The 23,605-nt window shown below is 33.7% G+C and overlaps 1 protein-coding gene across 1 annotated transcript; it reads right to left on the bottom strand.

Moving 5' to 3' along the window:
* Positions 1–9,064: 9,064 nt before the first annotated feature.
* LOC106779988 (endoplasmic reticulum-Golgi intermediate compartment protein 3) lies at positions 9,065–22,537 on the bottom strand. Its single transcript, XM_014668214.2, has 11 exons — positions 22,211–22,537; positions 22,024–22,106; positions 21,847–21,922; positions 21,666–21,733; positions 20,645–20,729; positions 14,526–14,647; positions 14,344–14,427; positions 12,542–12,688; positions 10,140–10,248; positions 9,935–10,054; positions 9,065–9,571 (listed from the first exon to the last, which is right to left on the bottom strand). The coding sequence occupies exons 1-11, from the start codon at positions 22,296–22,298 to the stop codon at positions 9,507–9,509; spliced, it is 1,047 nt and encodes a 348-aa protein (XP_014523700.1). The 5' UTR covers positions 22,299–22,537; the 3' UTR covers positions 9,065–9,506.
* Positions 22,538–23,605: the final 1,068 nt, after the last annotated feature.

Raw genomic sequence — 23,605 nt, forward strand, 5'->3', positions numbered from 1 at the left:
ATCTTTTACACAAAGTATGAAACTTTATAAACTTTCTTGAATCGCAAGTAATAGAAATTTGTATGCAGCGGAATATCAAAGTTGACTATGTGAATTGTAAAGTCAACTGAATGTAAAAGAGTAAGGATAGAGAATTCAAACGCAGGTTTTTATACTGGTTCGGCCTCAATGACTACATCTAGTGTCCTTCCAGTACCAGGAAACAAATGCACTATAATGGTCAAAGTTTTTACAATAAGGCTTTTATAGAAGACCTCCACGTCAAAAATATAAAACACCTCTTTAACCCTCTAACCAAAATATAGGCAAACAACACAGTAAGACTTGCAGCAAGATATCTCCTCTCCTACAATCTGCAACCCACTTTGAACAATCCTCAAAGTGTACTAGACTCCACAAGTCCAACCCCTGTAATCACAACAGGTCCAGCAATCACCACGGAATGTAAACAAGAATCTTGATCAACCCAGAAACACCTCAATTTTGTAGGTTCTGATCAAGCAATAAGAGCAATCTCAATCTCCTTTAGAAACTCTTCAAAGCAAGATCACCACCATTTTCTTGATGAGTTCTTGGAGCTCTAAATAACAAAGAACAATCTAAAACAGAATATTAGATTTCCAAAAGTTCTCTTAAAATGACCAGGTCTCCTCTATTTATAGATTTCTATAAATCAGACGCTCTTGTAGTCGAATATGCTACTAATATAGTCGATTGTCTTATGACAGTTATAACAGATCATTCAAAATAGTAGCGTCTCAGTCAAACAATTAATTCCACATTCATTTTAGTTGACTCTAATTCAATGCTCAACTAACTTTTAAAAATATAGTCGTTACTGTTCATGAGCATAACAAAATTTCAAATCAAACAACTAATACAGTGAATGTGTGGCGCACATAGTCGACTTCGACACAACAATTCATTTTGAAATTCTTTTCAATGCAAAATCTCACATAGCACTGTATTTGAAAATCGGTACAAAGTTTTCAGTTGCAGTCGATCTAATTAATAATGAAGTCGACTTTAACTATCAGCTTTGCTACACAGTTTAAGTTCACAAGAGTGCATGTGGTTTTCTTCTTCCAAAACATGTGTAATGCAACCAGATATGATGTAACATATACAAGTTCAATAAATGTGCATTCACATATCAAGATAAACACAAAAGCACGTTAAACAAGATATCAATAAATAAGTAAGAACATGTAACACATCAACAATATATGTGTTGTTAAAAATGTGTTGTCATCATAAAAAACCAGAGTGATATAGATATTGTGTTGTCAACAATCTCAGCATTTATCATTTTATACTTTTATAGTTTTATAGTTATAGTTTTATAGTTTTATAGTTTTATAGTTTTATAGTTTTATAGTTTTATAGTTTTATAGTTTTACAGTTTTACAGTTTTACAGTTTTACAGTTTTACAATTTTACAGTTTTCTAGTTTTCCAGTTTTACAGTTTTACAATTTTACAGTTTTACAGTTTTATAGTTTTATAATTTTACAGTTTTAGAGTTTTATAGTTTTATAATTTTACAATCTTATAATCTTATAATCTTAGGCTTAATACCCCCATTAGTCCTCATATTTGTGTGTAAATCTCAGTTTGGTCCTCAAGTTTTGAACTGTCTCAATTAAGTCATAATTTTTGTAAAAATGCACACATTTTACCCTAACCGTTAAGTTGTCTCAAACGGCGTTAGTTGATGCTGAGATGATTTTTTTATTTTAGGCTTAATCCCTCTTTTGGTCCTTATGTTTGTGTGAAAATCTCAGTTCGGTCCTCAAGTTTTGAACTATCTCAATTGGGTCATAATTTTTGAACTGTCGACAACGGCGACATTTTTTAGTTTGAGAGGGAGAAAAGGTGTGAGTCGGGGGGTTTGAGGGTTTGAGGGTGGAGGAATGAGTGAAATGTGATCAGTGATTGGAAGGAAAAAGAAAGACCATAGCCACGTGGATTTAATGATTTTAAAACATAAAAAAAAAATAAAAATTACAGCTCAGTTCAAAGTTAACGCCGTCTCAATACACTTAACGGTTGGGGTAGAATGTTGTAAAATGTTTGCATTTCATAAGGACTTAAGGAAAAAGTGTGATAAGTGATTGGAAGGAAAAAGAAAGATCATAGCCACGTGGATTTAATGATTTTAAAACAAAAAAACAATTACAGCTCAGTTCAAAGTTAATGCCGTCTCAATACACTTAATGGTTGGGGTAAAATGTTGTAAAATGTTTGCATTTCATAAGGACTTGAGGCAAAACTTGAGGACCGAACTGAGATTTTCACACAAACATAAGGACCAAGGGAGGAATTAAGCCTACAATAAAAAATTCATCTCAGCATCAATTAACGTCGTTTGAGACGACTTTACGGTTAGGGTAAAATGTGTGTATTTTTACAAAAATTATGACCCAATTGAGACAGTTCAAAATTTGAGGACCAAACTGAGATTGTCATACAAATATGAGGACCAATGGAGGTATTAAGCCTATAATCTTATAATCTTATAATATTTTAATCTTATTGTGAATGGGGAGCTATACCTACCCTATATATTTATGTTTTTGAGGCACAAGAAAATGATTTTATGATTCTTGCACAACAAATGGTATAAAAATTGCATTATCTTTATTATGTTTGTTCTTGATATTTGTATTCATTATTTGTTGATGAATCATTCTTTAAAACATATTGAACATTTTATTTCTTGAAGAAATAATCGATTAAGCAATTTATACAATCTGTTAGATTTCTCCAGATCATTTGTATGCTTAATAGGGGAAAATAGTTATGTAATAACTGATTACATTAGTTGTATAATCAACTAAAACACGTTGCTATGCTAATATATGTTTCATTAGTGTATTGATCTATTTAGAATGAAAATTGATTTGAAAATTTTCTTAAGTGTTATAATCGATTACATAAGTTTCATAATCGGTTAAGTCTATTTCTTTTGTCAAAATCAATTTCATTTAAAGCCTTAATTGTTTATAACGGTCAAATTAATTTATTATTGGCTTATGAAACTTGTATAATCGATTGCATGCACTGTTTAATCTGTTAAATCAAAACAAAAGAAATCTCTTAGAGTAGATGGAAAAGCTTAACAGATTACATAAATTCTGTAATCGATTAAAATGCGTTAATATTCAGAAAATCCTATAATAAATGTCTTGCACACTGTTTCAAACGAATTCAGTTGCAATCAATTTCATAACTAACATTTTCATTTATTTTTTTATTACAGGAGCGTCTAAGAAGAGTCTTGAAGAATCAAGGTTCAAACTTGGGTTTTACACATCAGGATTCTATCAAGAAATTGAAGCTGAATTGTTTTGATTAAATCTGCACTACTAGGATGTACTTAGAAGATCAATTTCATCATCTAGAATTTGAGGATTGTGTTCCTGTGCAGGTGTGCTAGGGGAGAGAGTCACGTGTGTTCTAATTGATAGTTGGGGTTGTTCTCAAGGTGTTATGAGAGTTGTGATTGAACTCTATTTGGTAAGAGTGTGAGGGTGTTCACCTTTTGTTTGCTATAGTCATTTTGATTGGGTTGAGAAGTACATTGAGAGCGGATATCTCTGTATTCTTGTAACTCTATCATTATAGTGGATCCCCTTCAACTCAGGTTGTTGAAGGAAGATTGGATGTAGGCTTGGCCAAACTAGTATAAATTGCTTGTGTTAATCTTTCTCTATCATTTTCTCCTTTATTGTCAATTCATCATTCTTGTTTTATTGGTTTCAAGAAAACCAAAGTTTTTGCAAAGCTTTTGAAAAGATCAAATTTTTAAAGCAAAAGTTGGATGACAGAACCCATCAAGACAACAGAAAGCACAATAAAAAAAAGGCCAATTAACCTGGGAAGATAGAAGCTCAAATTGCTCTTCAATTGACTCTGGTGAAAGCTTGGAATAGGAGACCAATCTATGCTTGGTGGCTGGTTCAGTATGTTCAGATAGTAGTGCCAACAATTTTGATGACAAGTCTATTGAGGACAGGTACTATCGGTTGCTTGATGCTTTATAAGAGTTACATGGTGAGGCAATAAAAATGCAGTATCGAGTTAATAGATAGAAGAATGAAAAGAGAGATCTAGAGAAGAGAATTGAAAATCTTGTGAATGATAATGAAAGCCTAGAAATAGAACTTGAATCTGTTACACAATCATCTAGGAAGGCTGAAAATGAGAGTAAAATAAGGGTTCAAGAATGCTTAAATTGTCCTGATCTCATAGAAAGAATTGAATATTTTACAAGTACTCTATCAAAATTAACTCTAGGTAGATCAAACCTTGAAGTTGCATTAGGTTCCCAAAGAAGAGTGATCAATAAGCAAGTAATAGGATATACTGGTAAAAGTAATAAAATCAATGCTAGGAAATTTTCTGATATTATCAAACCTTCTTATATATCCTGCTTTTATTGTAATAACATTAGTCATTTATCCAATGCTTGCTACTGTAAGAATGTTGGTGTTCCTAAAGGGAAATTCAAATGGATCCTAATGGAACTACAATAGGCAACTAACAGTAAAAGCCCCAAATTCATTTGGGTACCTGTAACCAAACCTTTCAATTGTTTCGCAGGAAACTGAAATGAAGTGGAGACACAATGGCTTAAGGAAAGCTCAAAAGTGAATCATATACTCCTTAAGATCACCAAGTATGGTAACAAGCTTTAATTTTGACAAAACATGCATCAATCATATTCTCTACAATTATTTGAATTTGTGTAATGAATGTTGGATGATTGGAATGAAAACATTGTGTAGAAATCCATGCTTGCGTGTTTTAACCGATTATAAAAATAATATAATCGATGAACTTTTTCTCAATGCTTTCTTTGTTTACCTAAATATGGGTTCTGTTATGATTTAATCTGTTATGAAAATAATGTAATCGATTAGACTTTTTTATTGTTTTCTCTATATGCTGAATCTGTGATATGAAATGAACTTAATTTGTTAATTAAAGAAGATGTTCTATTAGATTTGGTTATGTTTGGGCTTTTCAAGTTTTCAAATGGGTTTCTCTCTAAGCTTAATCAACTAGGTTAACTCTTTAAATCGATTAATTTGTTCTTACACCCTACTCTCTCTACATCTTGAATCAAGTCCACTTTCTAAAAAGAGATCGTCTTGAATCTGAAATCTCCAGGGCTTTCTCGTCTAGATGTGTCAAGAAGACCACCCAAAGAGTCAGGTTTGCAAGTCCCTCCAGTTGGATAAGCAATGAAGATGCACAAACCAACTTCGTTTGCTTCAAGCATATCAGGAAGGTGATTCCACACAAGCTTCTGGGTATTCTACACTATAGGAAATAAGGGTTTATTTTTCAAGACTGTCTAGAATATCAAGGACTTGCTAGGTTAGTGGAATATCAACACTGGCTAAAGTATCAAGGACTCAAAGTACGATTCCTATCTTCTACGATAATAATGTTGCAATTAGTTTGTCTAAGAATCCCACATTGCATTCACACATTAAGCATATTGAGGTCAAGAATCAATTCATACGAGATCATGTTAACAAGGATACTGTGGACTTACAATATGTAAACACAAAAAATCAGCTTGCTGACATCTTCACTAAGCCATTAATTGAAGATAAACTTAATCATCTAATAATCCTTATTGGTATGAAAAATGGTGAAAGAATTTTGATTTAAATATGTTCAGTGTGTTCATATAGTGTTCACATAGTAGTCTAGGGAGTCAATCGCCTAGGACATGTAGTCCACAAGATGTCATTTTACCAAAATCGTCTATTAGACAATTGCATCTATGCATTAGGCGTGTCTAAGTACTCAGCCTGTCACTAGAAGTTGCTTAGGATCCCCTAATCTCAAACCCTCTCCTATTTGCCAAAAATCTTATGTGTGTCAATCAATCCCTCAGCCTTTCTATCTTCTCAAGTCGTTGTCTCTCCTCTTATCGAAAACCTAAATCTCTAATTTCACCGCTCCTCCTATTCCTATCCGTTGTTGACTAACACTTTTCTAAAATATCTTGGTATTCAAATAGATGTAAATCTCTTTCAAATATCTCCATACTAACCACATTAAATGGACGAGACTGATCAATCTCCCATGACTAACTTTTTCTTTTATTTAAATTTGCTTCTCTTCTTATCTTCTCAACTCATTCTCTCCAAACCTTAATTCCTCTCTCATTGTCATGTCCTCTCAACTCCTTGAGTCTCCAAACCTTCAATGTTCCAAACCAATGAAGCCCTCTTCCAAACCTCTTGACCGTGATTGTCATCTCATTCGATCACCAAAACAAGATGAACATGATAATCCAACACCCATTTCCTCCTCCACTTTACCACCACCCCTTCTCACCTGACCTCCTCACCTTCAACCTCTTCTCTTTGGCTCCATCTGACCTTTCCATTTCTTGTTTCCATTGCTCTATCTACTTCCTCCTCCATTTGTGTGGTTGAGTCGTCCTTTCTGACTCTCTTCTTCTCCCTCCACTAGAACCATCAATGTCGGGCTGTGAGGTCTCTTCCCTTATTTCTTTCTCCTTTTTTTTATGTTTATCAAATAAGGAAGAGAATAAAGAAAGAATAGACGCATCAACATCTAGGAGCATGTATTCAGGGGGAGTACACCAGAAGTTAGGATAGCATAGAATCACGGGGAGTTTTATGCATATTCTTAGAGTTCATCTTAGGAGTCCATGATTACATTCATGTAATCTATTTTGTTTTAATAAAAATATTGTGATTGTTGTATATTTTTTGATTGTTTATTTATTTTATTTATCTGTTGTTTATTTACCTCTTTATTTGTTGATTATATTTATATCTGTGTCCACTAACAGTATGAAAAAGATAAAAACAGGAAAAGTATAAAACACACAAGACTTAAAACTAAAAGTTGAACTAAGAATGACTACATTGTTTAAATGTGCATTTGTTAAACATAAAAAATGGGGAGATTGTTAAAGACAAAATCGTCTATATACCAAAAAGTTATCATGTTTTGAAGTTTAATCAAATAACATTAAAATGGATTGATAATCAGAAAATAACTTAGTGTGAGAACACAAAACTTAGAGCCTAAACCTCAAACAAACACAACCTAGAACCAGAATCCCCAAACATAGAAAAACATAGGAAATGAGTATTAAAAATAATACTCATTGCTTTATCTACATTTTGTACCTTACATGAGTATTGAAAAATGATCTTAATATCAAATGATATATCATGTGAAATCAACATATTTGCTCTTATACAAGTTAAACTACTTTGATATACTGTTTTGAAACTGTTACATTGAGTTGATCTTTATTTTGATGATATTCATATATTTCTCACACACTTTTATAGTGCTTTAACTCTTTTTGATAAGGGGAGCATCATATTCTTCAATGGTTTGTAAGTCATTTTGATGCTTTTAGCACATATGTATTCCATATTACTTGTTTGTTCTGTCATTTTTTGCTATGCCCAAAGGGGGAAAGTAATTGGAAACATGGTTTGTTGTTGGTCATCATAGAAAAAGGGGAGATTGTTGATAGAGGGAGCTTAAACCCTTTATATCTTAGTTTTTGATGATGAACAATTAAATGATCATTAATGGTTTCTTGCACAACAAATGACATAACAAATGTTTAAATCTTTATCACGTTTGTGCTAGATATGTAATTCCATTAATGTTGAATGAATCAAGCTTAAAATAGATTGATAATCTTAAACAAGGTATATAATCTGATAAGATTTAGCTAGATCACTTAGAAAGCTAACAAGGGCAAACTGCTATGTTATAATCGATTATACAGGATACATAACCGATTAAAACAAAGAAAAAATATAATCTATTATATAAGTGAGATAATTTGTTAAGGATGGCAAATGGATAGCTAATATGAAGTGTTGAAATAATCGATTACATAAGTTTGATAATTGACTAAAACAAAGAACATAGTATAATCCATCACATAAATAGCCTAATTTGGTAAGACTGTTAAATGAAGTAGTAATAGGCTTAAGTGTTTAAATAATCATTACATACATACGATAATTTGATAAAACAGAGAAAAAGCATAATTGATTATGAAATTAACATAATCGAGTATAATGCAATAGAATTTGGAAATCTTATATATATGTGACTTGAAACCTATTTCAATAACGTTACAATTTTTAAATACTAGCATTCTTGTTGAGCTTTGATTACATGTGATATTAAGAAGCATTTTTGGAGGATCTAAACTTCATTGGTTGATTATACATCAAGATTCATTTAAGACTTTGAGAAAAAGTGGTTTTAATTCAATTTTCACTTGGAGAGTGTGTTAAAGATTAGGTTCTTTCAAACAATTTGTATTATGTACCTGTGCTGGTATAGCCAAGGGTTAAGAGTTGGGATTGCTCTTTGTATTTGCAAGAGATTGAGGGTGTTCATCTCTTGGGTTGCTATTTTGATTTTGAGTGGAGTGTATTGAGAAGGTTGTCTTTGTATTCTTGTATACTCAATCATTATAGTGGATTCCTTTCAACTAAGGTTGTTGAAGGAGGACTGGATGTATGCTTGTGATAGTCAAACCAGTATAAATTGTTTGTGTTTGATTGATCTTTCAACTTAAGAAGACGAAGCACTGATTAGAGATTAATTTCCTAATTCCAACGTTGAAGGCAAAGTTGTTCAAACCCTTGCCAATATTGATAGGTCTTGAAAGGTTTACGTCAAAAAAATAAACATGACAATTAATAAATGTTGGTTGTGGAAGTTAAGAGCAGTTTCATATTAGATAGGGGTAGTTTTTATTTAGTAGTTGACGGTTTCCTTTTTTAGTTATGTTTCCTTTATGTCTTTTAAGGAGAGGTGTTTATTTTTGTGGTTATTGAGTGTTTTTTTACAAAGACAATATCTATCTTGTATATTGTTGTTGATTATTGCTTTTAGTGTATTTCCATTCAATAAAATTGTTTTCTCACTGAAAATTCATAAATTTGTTGTGATTATTTATTGAGATAGTATCTAGGTTTCTTGACACTAAAAAACTTAATACAAACTGACTTAAATACTCCAGTCTCTTTTGAGTGCAGTGCCTTAAAATTTCCTTGGTAACACTAGACAAAGTGCTCCAACAGAAAAATCCTCTGTGCCACTTTAGAATAATACAATCACGAAAATCCAAATATGAACTTGCACAACTACGAGAAATAGACAACCTATCATAATCACTATATTCCAAATTTGAGGTTCTACTACGTAAATTTCACAGGCTTGATTGATAAGACAATGTTGTACAATGTTGTCTACACTTAAATCAAACCCCAAAACATTCATCCAAAAGAAAAGGATCGGATCAGCTAGTCATTGATGTCAGACAATACATGCAACTGTATGAACACGTGTTTAAAATCTCATGCCTGATTAAACTGTGCCACCAATATTTTCTAAATAATTGGCGACAGTAAACTCCATACAGTGCCTGAAATCCCTTGGTTGAGGACGTATAGTGGCTCTCATGATCTACCGTTTAGACTTTGATTTAGTCAGAGCTTCAATAAGTCTGTACATCCAACGGTCAAGCATTCCTGTCATTATACATAAGCTTTTAGACAAGAATGTGAGTCAAAGAAACAGAGAAGACTGCGGCAGGAAGAATTTGAGCGGATAAAGACTCCAGAGAACTAACATATGATATCAGAACTAATTTTTGAAAATCTTATCATAATTTTGCAATCCTTTAGATGAAATAATATCAACTAATGTGGTTTGACTTAAGTACTATACTAAAACCTGCAGAAATGATCATATGGCGGAAACTTTACTATTTTAATGTCCCTGGAGTACCTAAAACAACAATTCACTTTTGGGGCGGAAAAATATAGGCCAACCGCGTGGATGGATGCAATGATCAATGGAAGAACAGTAGAGTCAGTAATTAAGAACAAAACCTGTCACAGCAAAGGTTCCACCTAGCACAGCACATAACCGAGTAATAAAATGGAGAAAACTCCGGCGCTCTTCCTTGATAGTGACAGTAATGGGTGATAGATCATACAAAAAGTAGACAGCTGCATGCAAAGTATAAATGGAGAACAATAATGAAGATCTAGACCAAAACATGAACAAAGCCAATGTTAAATATATAAAACGAACCTGGCCAAGTCCGATCATACTGATTAATTGGTGAATAATATTCTGATACTGAGAACTGATTAGTTGGTAGAACTTCTTTTGAGATATATCTATATTCGGTTGGAACAACCTGCATCAGTTTAGGAAATTTATGAATTTTACCAAAATAGATGCTGGAATTATAAATTACAGTCACTAAATTATACTAAAGATTAAGGATTATGTGATTATTAATACCCTCAATTCTGACTTCAGGAGTTGCTAGTTTTTCCAGTAGATTAAAGGAAGAGAAGTTGGGCATTCAAAGTAAACTTTACTTAATTGTGGCTGATAAGAAAGAAGTATGAGCAGTACTATAAATTGAGGATATATAAACCAGACTTTAAATCCGAGGGAGTGATTGTATTGAGCATTCTACAAAGAGCAACTCTGCTAAAAACCAAAATCATAAACTGATGCTTGATTTCAATATAAAAAATTTACTTAAGGCATATTACCTTATGTAATTATGTTAATTAGAGTACCTTTATATTCTTGTATTTACTTATAATTACCCTTGCATTTATGATTCTTAATATAAATATTTTCTCTGCTGTGCAAATTAAACATGGAATTCACCCCCAAGAATCTCGCTATTTTCTTTTACAAAATAAAGAATATGTTGGTTTTTATACAAGTTAAATTTCTATTTGACTCAAAATCTGGATGCCAAGACCAAAATTTAGAAAACTAGAAATCCAGCTCTTTCCAGCAAAAATTCCATGTTGTTTGTACATTTACAGGCTAGAATCACCAGACCAGGTTCTATAATATGCATCCAACCTTGCTATTCCACTTGGGTTGAATTCTTTCAGATCTTGGTGTTGTCTTTGCCCTTTTATGAGTTCTACTGGTAAGGAATGGTAAGCTTAAAGTTCAATTGTGTTGGTACTTGCTAGTGTATATTGGCCACTTGCACTTCAACCAGAACATTACAAGTGTTCTTTTCTGTGCACTCAGACTCTTTGGCTTTTCAAGAGGAATATATTGTGAACATTGGCACTTGATGGATAGCTGTTAAGTTTTTTATTTCCACAAAATAGAAACAAACAATCTTAACTTCTGCCTACAAATTCTGGATTCAGTTGGCTACTTTACAGTTTGAAAGTGTTTGATTAAGTGGATTTAACTACATCCAAGAGAAATGGAGAACCACCAAAGACTACGAAGATTTTTCAAAGTAGAATAAATGTAGGGAGGGAGAAAGGAAAAGAACAGAAAAAGTTTAGTAGACTCAACCATATTCAGGACTACAATAGCTAACGTGGATGATAAAAAGGGTAAAATAAGAATTAATGATATTTATTGTGAAACTTTATTGTATGAAATCACACAAAAAGGTAAATAAATTGTTAAGCCTCTACTTGTATATAGTAGGAGAAAAACAGTTACACAACCTAACTGCCAAGGCAGTTAGGAGGGTCGGCTAAGAGGATCATGTATATAAAGGGAGATTAGTTGTAGATGATGGTAGTTAGTGAATTCATTTGTTTTGTCAGGAACTTGTTTGTCTTGAGCGGAGGAGGTTAAGCTCTCAACTTTCTGTATCCCATTGATTGATATTGAATAACAGAGGCTATTCAGTATATTTGTGGGTTGCGTGTGAGTTTTGAAGTGTGCTTATCATAGGTTCTTGATTAAGAACCTATCATAAATATTATTTATTTAGATAAATATTAACTAAAAATATGTAAAATATGGTTTGAAAGGATATACTTTGTAAATATCACGTAATTCAATTTCATAATTATTAACAATCTGAAGATAAAAAAAAGAATAATACCAATGAAAGTTTTTGCGTGTATGCGTGTGTATATCTTTCAAGCACTGCACTCACTTTTTACATAATATCACATGTTGCATGCCTTTGGTTTAGGGTGAGAATAAAATAAAATAAAAATTTGAACTTTTCTTTTTCTAACTCTTAACTCTTAGTAAGTATAACACTTACATTAAAACTATTTTAGATTTCAAACCGATTTTGAACACAATACCAAATTTAAAATTGGTCTCAAACTAATTTATAAACATCCAAACTATTTTCTTTTAGAAAATATGTATTTGAATTTAAAATCATTGAATTATTTATATTTACAAAATTCAAAACTGAACTTTCTGAAAATATATTTGAATTCAATTCCAATTCAATTATCTGGATTTATATTGGATCTCAGTACACGGCTATACTAAGAGGACGCAACAAATATTTGACAACCCATTTCATCATAAGGCAGGCAAGAATCAATCTAGACAAAGGAAAAGGAGGAGAAAAATAGATAATTGGCATCCTCCAAACTATCAGAGCAGCATGGAGGAGTAATGACGGCCACCTGCACTGTTGCTTAGGCTAAGTAGAAAGATTACTAAGAGCTCAAAGCACAAACCTTTATATAATATTTAAATGTTCCACTGGTATCATGCAGAATCCTATTTGTGTCATCAAGTGGGTTGTGAAGTCCTGGATATTTGGGGCCAAATGATAAATCATGGATGACATGACTAACATTCACATTCTTTGCTCCATCAAAGATCTGCATAAAGCCATCACAACTGAGTTAACTATCAGATATAGTAGAATTCATCAATTCGACAGACGTCTTTCTAAGCAAATTTTAGACAGGAAGGTCATACAAGGTACAAAAAAGTCATATTGGAATAAATTTATGTGCGTATTCCGAATTAAGTCTATAAATGGAAAATATATCCCTGAATAAGTGGATATAATTTGCAAATACGTGGTAATGGTTTTTGGAAGTCCCAACTAGTGCTGAGTTTCAGCATTGTAACTGTTCATCTAGAGTGGGGGTCTTTTTCTTATAGTTGGCCTTGACAATTCAGTTATATCCAGGAGAGAAAGCTATCTTTTGGCTTGGCCCTAAACAGAAGGTTTATCTCTTTATAGAACAGGAGCTTCTCTTACCGTCCCTCTCACTACACATATATAAACACATGGGATGAGATCCGTCAACACCAGGTAAAGAAGACATACACCGAATCTTCCGTTAAAATAAACTAATCTAATGGCTAAAACTATTTGACTTCTTATATTAAAGATTAAAGGATATATGTGACTCTTTAGTAAAGTACTGTATACTCTTGAGACACATGACTCTATATTAGAGTACTTTACGTAAACAGTTCAAAGAGTGTTAGTTTGTTAGACCTAGATTCAATCTGAACAGTAAGACCAAAAAAGCTAACAAAAGACCTACACCTAGGATCCTATAGGATAGACAGGCACGGCCAAAACAACTTTCACAAAATAACCTAGAAGACAAAAAGCTTTTTCTATGCACTAAGGTTGTAACATATGAACCGAGTTTGAGGTCCCCTTAAGGATTTGGTCGGAACATAGACGATCTGATCATTGGACACATTAATTCAGTATTAATTTCCTTGGACATCAACGTACCCAAAAAATGACAATCAGTTCCTGTGTTGGGTTCGTTTATGGAACTTGGGAGTAGAGACAATTTGAAGGGTTGCTTGATTTTCACAAAATAATTTAGTCTTGTGAATCTCACAAAACTTCTATTAGAATAGTTACATCTATGTATCATAATTAAGCCTACTTAGGGTGTAGTGTGCTAGCTTTTCTGAGTTGTATCTATAGTAGTATCTAGTTATGCACCTTGGGTCTAGAGCAGTTCCTTAATCTTCCATGTATTCTTGTATCAGTTCTTTATTATAAATAAAAGATTGTGAGAGGATCAACTAAGCCCTCTAGAAATATATTTTCTATTTAATCTCAAGTACTTCAATCTTGGAGAAGTCGTTAGATCCACACAAGATCGCAGGTTGATACAAATTGTCGTGAGTATAGTTTGTGCTTTTGAATAGTGCAGTTTATCACAGGAGATGATATGCCTAAAAATCAAATTCTGATAAATCTAATTATAATAAGATATTCCTATAATAATAAGATCCTAATTAAATAAGAAAATAAGTCATAAAATTTAAAATATTTTAAAATATCATCTAAGACACTAAAATATTCTAAAGATGATATCATCAAATATTTCTCATATTTCTTACTGTAATTTTAACCACTTCAAACTTACCCAAACAAAAACTGATTCTGATTTTATTATATCAGTAATTGATTATACATAAAATTTATTTTTCGAAGCTATTCCAAACATATCCTATATGTATACAAGATTAAGAAAAAAAATTAATATTTTACCATTTGTGCAACATATATATTAAGTCCATGTACTGAAATATGGAAATTTCCAGCAACCCTTTGAACATCTAAAACGCCATAAACCTACAATAGGATTAATATCATAAAAAAATATGTTAAGAATTTTGAATATTGAACACAAATTCACCAAAAGTAATTCATATATTGGAATTTTTTCATACCCGGCATCCTTCCCCATTTTTTATTGCTTCCTTCACTTTCTTGATAATATTTTCCGTAGATTCATCAAGATTTTGCAAATGAATCTTCTGTTCTGAATGCTCATCATGATCTTTATGATCATCTGTTCACAGTTTTTACAAGGCTGTAAGTGAAGAAAAAATGTAACAAGAATATGATATACACAATGAAATGGTTAGCCCAGAAAACCACACTAGTTAAACTACAGTTTGACTTTAGAATATGACTAATAGAATATGTGAGCATAAACCAAGGTCAGGGTAAGAACAATCAAGAAAATGCAGAAACACTAAACAAGAAAGGTGCAGCAAAGTGCAATCACTAAACAGCAGGAAGGGAACTGGGGCAGCATCCAAACAAGAGGGTCCTTCAAAAGAGAGATCAGGGACCAAAGATTGAAACAATCCAGTTAGAGCCTAAAAACGGCACTGAACAGCAAATCACCCTAGAAACCAGTGAAATAATACATTTGGAACAGATTTTTAAATATTTGAGGTTTGGAAAGACAAACCCTATGAAATTTCTGTGATAACCAAGCTATTCCAGTCTTTCATCAGAAAACCATGTGAAGGCATAAACTGGTGCAGCATCCAAAGAGGGTCCTTTAGAAGACAGATTATGTTAGGTTACGCCTCCTATTACAAAGGTCTGTGAAAGAAGAAATAAAGGAGAAAGAAAAGACAGCTAATTGATTTGATTCAAACTGCCGAGAAATCTGCTAGTAGTTATATTGTTCCATTGGGAAGCTTGTAATATAGGTTTTTTCTTCGGGTCTTGAGAGAGATGAAAAGATAGTTGGTCCGTGGGAGATTTCTAGACCCTTAAAGTGCCAGAAGTGTACAGGTAAAATTTTGTACTTTTTAAACTTTTATACACAACTGTTAGCTTTATTTCTCAACTGTTCTTTGCCTTTTTGAGTTTTCTGATCCAGTTTCTATAAATTGGTATCAAAGCTCAATCCAGGCTTTGCAGGTTATTACACACGATGACTACAAGAATGATGGAATCAAGAGTGGAGGCGTTGGAGAAGACTCTAGCCACTAGGATTGAGCTACTTGAAGGTTTTGAATGCAAGATTATCCCAAATGGATGTGGATTTGGAAGCCAGATTTTTATAACAAGATTCTCGAATGGCTCAGTTGAAGAGACTTGTGGAAAAGGTTTGTGAAAGAAGGATGTGGGAAAAGTGTGAGCACAGCAATTTCTATGAACAAGTGTCTTTGATGAAGGTGTACAAGAAGAATTTGTGAGTGCAACATCCTTGGAAAACAAGAATTGTGACAAATGGAGGATATTTCTATATTTGAGGGAGAAGATGTTGTGGGATGGATAAGAAAAGTTTATCGCCTTTTTCCATTTGAGAGGGGTTCAAGAAGAGGAGAAAGTGGTAGCAATTATGGTGGCCATGGAAGGCAATGGCTATTTCGGTTTCATGGTGGGAAATGCGCAACCCAAACCAATCTTGGTTTGGTTTCAAAATGCTCATTCAAAGTTCTCAACCAGTTTTGATGGGAGACCCTTTCGAATTGGTGTTGGCTTTTGTTGAAATAAGTAATAAGTAGTGCATCGGGAACCATTTATCAGCTGTAATTATGATTAGTACCTAGTCCTGTACCTCGGAATCTAGTGCACTCTATGAGTTGTACCTAGGAGTCTAGGGTGGACTTTTGATCTCTTATCTCCTCATTGTATCAGTTTTCTATCATTATAAATAGAAGATCATAGGAGGGGTCTTTCAAGCCCTCCAATTTAAGATTCTCTCTTATTAATCTCAAGTGCTCTGATGCAGGAGAATTCGGTGACTGAATTTATATCATAGCTTAAAAGACTTGCTAGAGTTATTAGGGGTTGGACAGGCAGTTTTTGATGAGGATCTTTTCGAATGGGTCGCAAGAGGAGATTAGAGTAGAATTGAAGTTATACAAAACTAAAAATCTCTCATAAACTATGAACAAAGTCCATGCTATTGAAGGAAATAATATACCAGTAGCAATGACAGCAAAAGATTATAGGGGCACAAAAAGTAGGAATTATCCTTGTTAGAATAATTGCCCTATGTATCATCAATATCCCTGAACTGAATAATCCCTAAATTCTATTATTTTCAACCCTATATATCTGCATTGAGTATTTCCATCTATCCATGCCAATATTTTGGCAACTTCAAGTTCAGATGATGAACCTAATATTTTCTACTGGGTTCTTCAACAAGTATTCTCTCCTCACTAGGTCCACTCAACCCAAGTATTCTATAAAAAGTCTCTTCAAGCTTCACACTACAACAACCTTATTGCAAACTCACAATTGTGCCAGATTGTTCATTTATCATAATGACAATTAGACAAAAGAACCTAATTAAAAAACAAATACAAATACAAATTCAAGGATCCAATTTAAAACTAAAAAAAGAACCTTGAGAACTTAAGTAAAAATTGTCAAATAATTCAAAGACCTACAAAATAATTTGTTCTATTTTATATTAAGTATCAAAATTTTATAATATATCTGACCTTTAATGTCATTGATAATATGTAAAATACTACATATTTTCTATATTATGTATATATGATCCCTTACATAAATTCAAATTAAATTAAATCTCTGACCTTACATTTGATTTAAATTGTACTTAGATATAAATATTAATTCATAAGGTTTCAGACTACGAAGAATTATTATAGTCTTTTTAGGTAATTTTAGATAATGCCCTCATATCTGTAGATAATATTTTTACCACTAAAACCTAGTACTCAAATTGTAATGACTTTTTACTCATACTACAAATTCAGAGGCGAATGGATATCTGGAGCAATACTAAATATTCCAACTTCTAAAGTCCCCATTGATATTAGATCCTTGTCTCTGATTGGGGGCAACCCACTCACCATCCTACACTCCTCAACTTCCATAACTCTGATCATTTTATTCTGCCAATAGAAATTTGTGAAGCAGAAAGAGCCAGCTGGAGGTTTAACAAGAAATAGTTTCATTCAAAAATCAAACAACCTAAAGTTTAAGATATTTGGTGAAGGTGCATAAAGGGTTTTTATATGTAACAAACCCACAACAAAAGAATCTTATTTTTTGGGCTCGATTTGTGGCTAATGCATATGCTCTTTAACTTTGTCCTGAATTTAACTTTTCATTTGAAAGAATAGAGATCAAAAAGACTTAACCATAGCTCACATAATCATAATCTTACAGATGTTTTAATACCATGCCAAGAACCTACTCTCCTATGAGCTTAAGCAATTTGATTGGATGAACGGGAATGACTTTTATACGAACAGTTACTCATAGCCAAGTAACATATAAACTAAAACAGGTATCTTCATTCAAACATTTATGACTAATTGTCTGCAAACAATTTTGAAAAATTAGTAGGAGTGCATTCTTTATCATGCCAAAGAAATATAATAGACATGAACCCAATACTCAATAAATGAATTGAATCCAGGCATAAATAAATTAAGAAGTTTTAAAATAGACTTCTTAAACCATATACACATAAAGCAACAAGAAATTACACTTGAGATTGAAACGGTAAAACAATTTTAGAGGGCTTGAAAGATCTCCCTCACTCTAATTCTCTATATAAGAAAGTTCTGATACAAAAATAGGGTAGTTCTGATACAATAATGATAAATAGGGTAAATACTCTAACAATGATGAATAGGGTAAATATTCTAACACTCTCCCTCAAGCTGGAGCATACAAATTATATGTACCAAGCTTAGAACAAATAAACTCAATCCAAGATCTCTTTAGGAACTTGGTCAATAGTACATATGTAAGTTGGTCATTTTATCCAACAAAATCAACTTGTCTCGAATGAGACAATAGACATGGTAACTTTGGCTTCGACCAAGATGCATGTATGCTTCAGACCATCGAGAGAGAATGTCTGTAAATCAAATTGAACTCAAACCAACGTAGCCAAAGAGACGCAAAAGCTTATGGAGAATAATATGGGACAATAGTGGACAACCACGAAATTTCAACTAGCGCCATGAACCTTCAACTAGGATGACTTTGTTAAAGAAGATTTCCATCAAAAGTGGATGACGGCTAGTAGTGGTAGACAACGACAAACTGCAAAGACTGGATTGCCATCAAGTAAGGATGGGGCCTACAATGGCTAAAAGCAAAAAACTACATGCACTAAATTGCCATCATTGATTGATGGGACCTGCAGTGGCTGAAAGCGACAAAACTACAAGGACTAAACTGCCATCGAGTAAGGATGGGGCTTGTAGTGGCTAAAGGAGACAAGCTATAGGAATTGCCATCACTGACTGATGGGGCCTGTAGTGGTTGAAAAATACTCCCCCTCGCTGTGAACGATGGAAATGACGGCACGCCAATGACAAACAAAAACAAATTTGATAAGGGGATGGTGAAATTGTTTGACTAAGATTCTGAATCTTGCCAGAAATAGACTCTCACTCCTGCCATGAGCAACCTTCAATCCATGACTTTCGTTTTGAAATAACTTGGTCTTAAACAGCTGATGGTGTGGACTCTCCTTGGAGACTCGTAAATAAATGACACGAGCCATCAGGAACATCACAATTGCTACAATATGCAAAGCTAAACACACAGGAGGCTAAGGAACAATGCTGAAACAGAGAGTTTTTTTGTTTTTTTTTTCTTACTCGAGAAGACTTCTCTCATCCCATCTTCACTTCCATTCACGAAGAGATCATGAGTCTTCAATTCCATAATCTCCATACCTTTAAGCCTCACGTGGAGCACTCAAAAACACATTCAGCTACCAATTTCTTTCATCACCCTGCATTCTCAAACAACAACCAAACAAGAAAATACCCAAAATCCAAAAATACAGATTTCTTATCACAATGGGTTGCTTCCTTCATAGGCACCAAGCCTAGGCGCAAGGCTCACCATCACCCTTGAAATGCCAAAGACAGGTTGGAGTGACCAAAGGAGAAGAAAACCAATGGTGGCGTACAAGGAGAAGAAGAAACCAAAATGCCACTAGGATAACCATGGTTGGATTATGTGGTGCGTCAAAGAACGAACTTGAATGACTACGTTGGTGGTAGTTAGGTGATGCAAAGAGGGTGATGAAGAAGCAGACATGCCTCCACTATTCCAAAACGAAAACAAGAAATTGGGGATTTTCGATTTTAGGGTTTTAAGAGAGAAAACTCAGAATACCATGACTTCGAAATTAGGAACCACGGGTAAATATGGACACAGCACGATTCGGCAAGTCAGACAATGATGAAACAGATGAGATCTGGAGGACTTTGTGTTCTAAAACAATCAAAGGAGAAAACCCAAGGTCTAAGTTATAGCCACTGAACCAAAGAAACAAGGACAAAAACAAACTCAGGAGGCTCCTGCGAGACAACTGACAGTGGCGCAATGTCACTCTAACATGGAAAGGTGGCACGTGAGGAACACACACTCGAAACTGATCGGAAAGAAGTCGAGCGAGATGAGGTGTCCAGAGTAGAATAGGGAAGCGCCCACCAAGAATGGGTCGAGCTCCTCGAGGCACACAAAACCCCAAGCATCACCAGAGAAAATGTGACAGCAGCGGCCGCGGACATCATAAAATGTGGCTCGTGTGGCGGCCCCTGGATGAGAACTAGCCCTCTAGACCGGCGGGGTTGGCCATCGCTCAAGGAGGAGATCCAGATCCACTGGTCGTCAAACTAAACTGTGGCGGTGGATGGCGGCGGACGACGACGGATGGTGGTTAGCGGCAGGACAATGGACGGTGGTTGGCGACGGATAACAGCAGACAGAGGGAAACAGCTAAAAAAAAGGCACTAGAAATATTTGATATTATTAGGAGAGCGGGACTGCTCATTGAGGTATTTCAGACAAAATGAAATTATTAAGGCTGCCGGTGATAGAGGCCACGGGGCCACTAGCGGCAACAAAGACAGAGTAGGAAGAGATTCAGACCACCTGCTCTAATACAAACTTGAGATTGAAATTGTAAAATAATTCTCAAGGACTTGAAAGATCCCTTTCACTCTTATTCTATATATAAGAAAGTTCTAATACAAAAATAGGGTAGTTATGATACAATAATGATAAATAGGGTAAATATTCTAACAATTACCATGCTTATGATGGGTATGCTCCTTTTCAACAAGATCGGATATATATTCAGTGCCAATTATATGGCCATCCCTGTTCAAGCGAAGCTACAACAAGTTCAAACAAAGGGTAAATAATTATTAATCATAAAAGAATTTAACAAGTAACAACTATTAGATAAATTTACTTGACACAAGATAATAATCATTGTGCACAGTTGGAAATTCCACATAAACTAGAGATATTTCAAATTACAACATATAGGTCAATGCAAACCTCGCTTTATAGGCAAGTTTTGTACCATAATAGTAAATTTTCTAAGTATCAAAGCCTATCTTTGCAAAGTTTATTGGGCCTATCATGCCACCTGTTATTAGACCACCCACGAATATCTAGTCTCACACTTGAGATATTCAGTCCTTAGCATGAAAGGACATGTTGGAGATTCTAGGATGCACAAATAATATATGATGAACATTGTCTCTCAATTAGACAATTAACAAATTAATATGATAAATACAATGATAAAATTTCCTAATTATTAGAGTAAATAATTTGGTTAGCCTTTAAAACAATGAATCTATACATATATATAAATGTTTTCATTGTTCTCTCTCAAGCTAGGCATACCACTACAACTTCAGATTGGTAATCTGCAGCATCAGCACCACTAAAAATCTCAAGAATGTGACACCTATAATAAAACGCTACCACAACACAGTACACAGCCTGCCAATTAGCTCAGAACACTCAACAATACATGAGCAACACTCATCTCAAAAATTGAGGCCTCTTCATGAAGCACCTTTGGCCTACATCAAGACACATTGCTACCTCTCAATGATACATTACAAGGTTCTATCACACCACATCCCAACACCCAGGGCCTAGACATATCTCTTCATCTCAATGACATCCTTCAAGTTTCGGCACTACATCCTAAATATATACTTTGACGTATCACTACACCTCAGCAAACACACGACACAACATTCAAAACACTTCAAACGTGGTACATTATTACGAACCACAAACCAACTTACTTTCCATATGTTAGTATCAAGATCCACCTCGTGCTTTCCCGACATGTCAATGGCGTCTACACTCAAAACTGCCCTCAAACACAGAGAACAAACATTCAGAATTTCATACACACACAACCCCCACATCATTACCCAAAAGAAAAAAAGAAATCAAACAGACCAAAACAGCTCACTAACTAACCATCACAAGGCAAAGAAGGGAACGTCATGTTAATATGAATTGGAAGAGTTTCCCCCCGCTTCAAGTCCACTGACATCTGCACAGGTCAAAAACATTTTTAATTATCTATTCAATCATAATATTTGTTTAATAATGCAATTTCAATTCATGAGTGCAGAAAACAAAAAAAAAAAAAACCTGGTGAACAGTGTAGGTTGTAAGATAGTAACCCAGCTCGTGCACAAACAATGTGGCCATTATAATCAAACCAACTACGGATACTGCAACAAAAACAACAATGCAAAAATTAACATTAAATTCAAGAAAAAGTCACAGACAAATAACTAACTCAAATAAAACAAATTGGAAGCCAAAAGGGCAATACCAAGAGCCCCAGATTGGGTTTTCTGCAACAAGTGATCCTCGGCGCGTGGAAACGCGTCGAGGCTTTTAATGACTTGTTTCATTCCCATCTTCTGCGTTCAGCGATCGACCCAACCTCTTGTGATCAGAGGGAAAAGAATTGTGAGGTAATTGGAAAGGTAAAAGGAATTTCAATCGGAAAGAAGAGAAAAGGGAACCGAAACGGAACGGGAAGAACGAACGGGGCTCCCTTTTCTGAATTCCTCGATTTGGTCTTCCAACAATCAAAATACGCTCTACAGCGTTTAGGAATATGCTTATTTTTTATGGCACTTTTTTTTCTTTAAAACATGGTTTTATATATTAGGGAATTTCTTCCAGTACTTCCATGTTTTCTTTGTGGGCACCCGTACCTTTTAAAATTCCAATTTTATAATATATATATATATATATATATATATATATATATATATATATATATATATATATATATATATATACTTCATAATATAAATTCACATTTTAAATTATACAATTTGTAATATAAATTTAAAAAAAGTTTAAATTACATTTGAGATTATATAATACGGTAAATTTACATTTTAAATTATATAATTCATAATACAAAAAAATTATATTTCAGATTATAAATTTATAAAACAAATTTGAAAATAAATCCAGAATGTAAATTATATATTTTAAATTATTCAACCTAAAATACAAATTTCATTTTAGATAGTATATACAATTTTAAAAAATAATCTAAAATATAAATTATATTTTAAATTATACAATGTATAATGCAAATTATATTACATTTTATATAATTCTTAATACAAATTTCTATTAAGAACTACACAGTATCGCAATTCGCATATGGAGAATAACATTAATGCTTTGTGGGAGAAGAGTTTAAAGGACATGGGACATCTCACTTCTCAGGAAGTAGGAAAGTGGTGAAATATTAGGAAATGGGGAAAGAGGTGAAAGATTAGGGTTTTACATAATTTTAAAGAAGATGGAGCGGATGTGGAGGTGAAGAAGAGTGAAGGAAGAAAATGGAATGGAGACAGAGATGGAGGAAATTTGGGTGAAGGTGGAGGTGGAACAAGAAGATGAGACGAAGGTGGAGGAAGGTACGGAGAAGAGGAGGGAAAAAACTTAGGGTAAATTTGACTTTTCCTTTTGCTTATTGGGGTATAGGAAGAAAACATGACGTGTAGAGAAAGAAATTCCCAAGTTGAGAATATAATAACTTAGATTCTTGCTCACTTCAAAATCTAGACCCTTGATTTGTTAAAACAATAGTAGTGGTTAATCCGTCGGTATGATTTTTACTTTTTCTACATAAGTAAAAATATAGTACAAAATAAACTAATATTAGATACAATATTTGATTAATAAGATTAACTTGTTA

The sequence above is a fragment of the Vigna radiata genome, unplaced genomic scaffold (assembly GCF_000741045.1).
Source record: "Vigna radiata var. radiata cultivar VC1973A unplaced genomic scaffold, Vradiata_ver6 scaffold_70, whole genome shotgun sequence".
Lineage (NCBI taxonomy): Eukaryota > Viridiplantae > Streptophyta > Magnoliopsida > Fabales > Fabaceae > Vigna > Vigna radiata.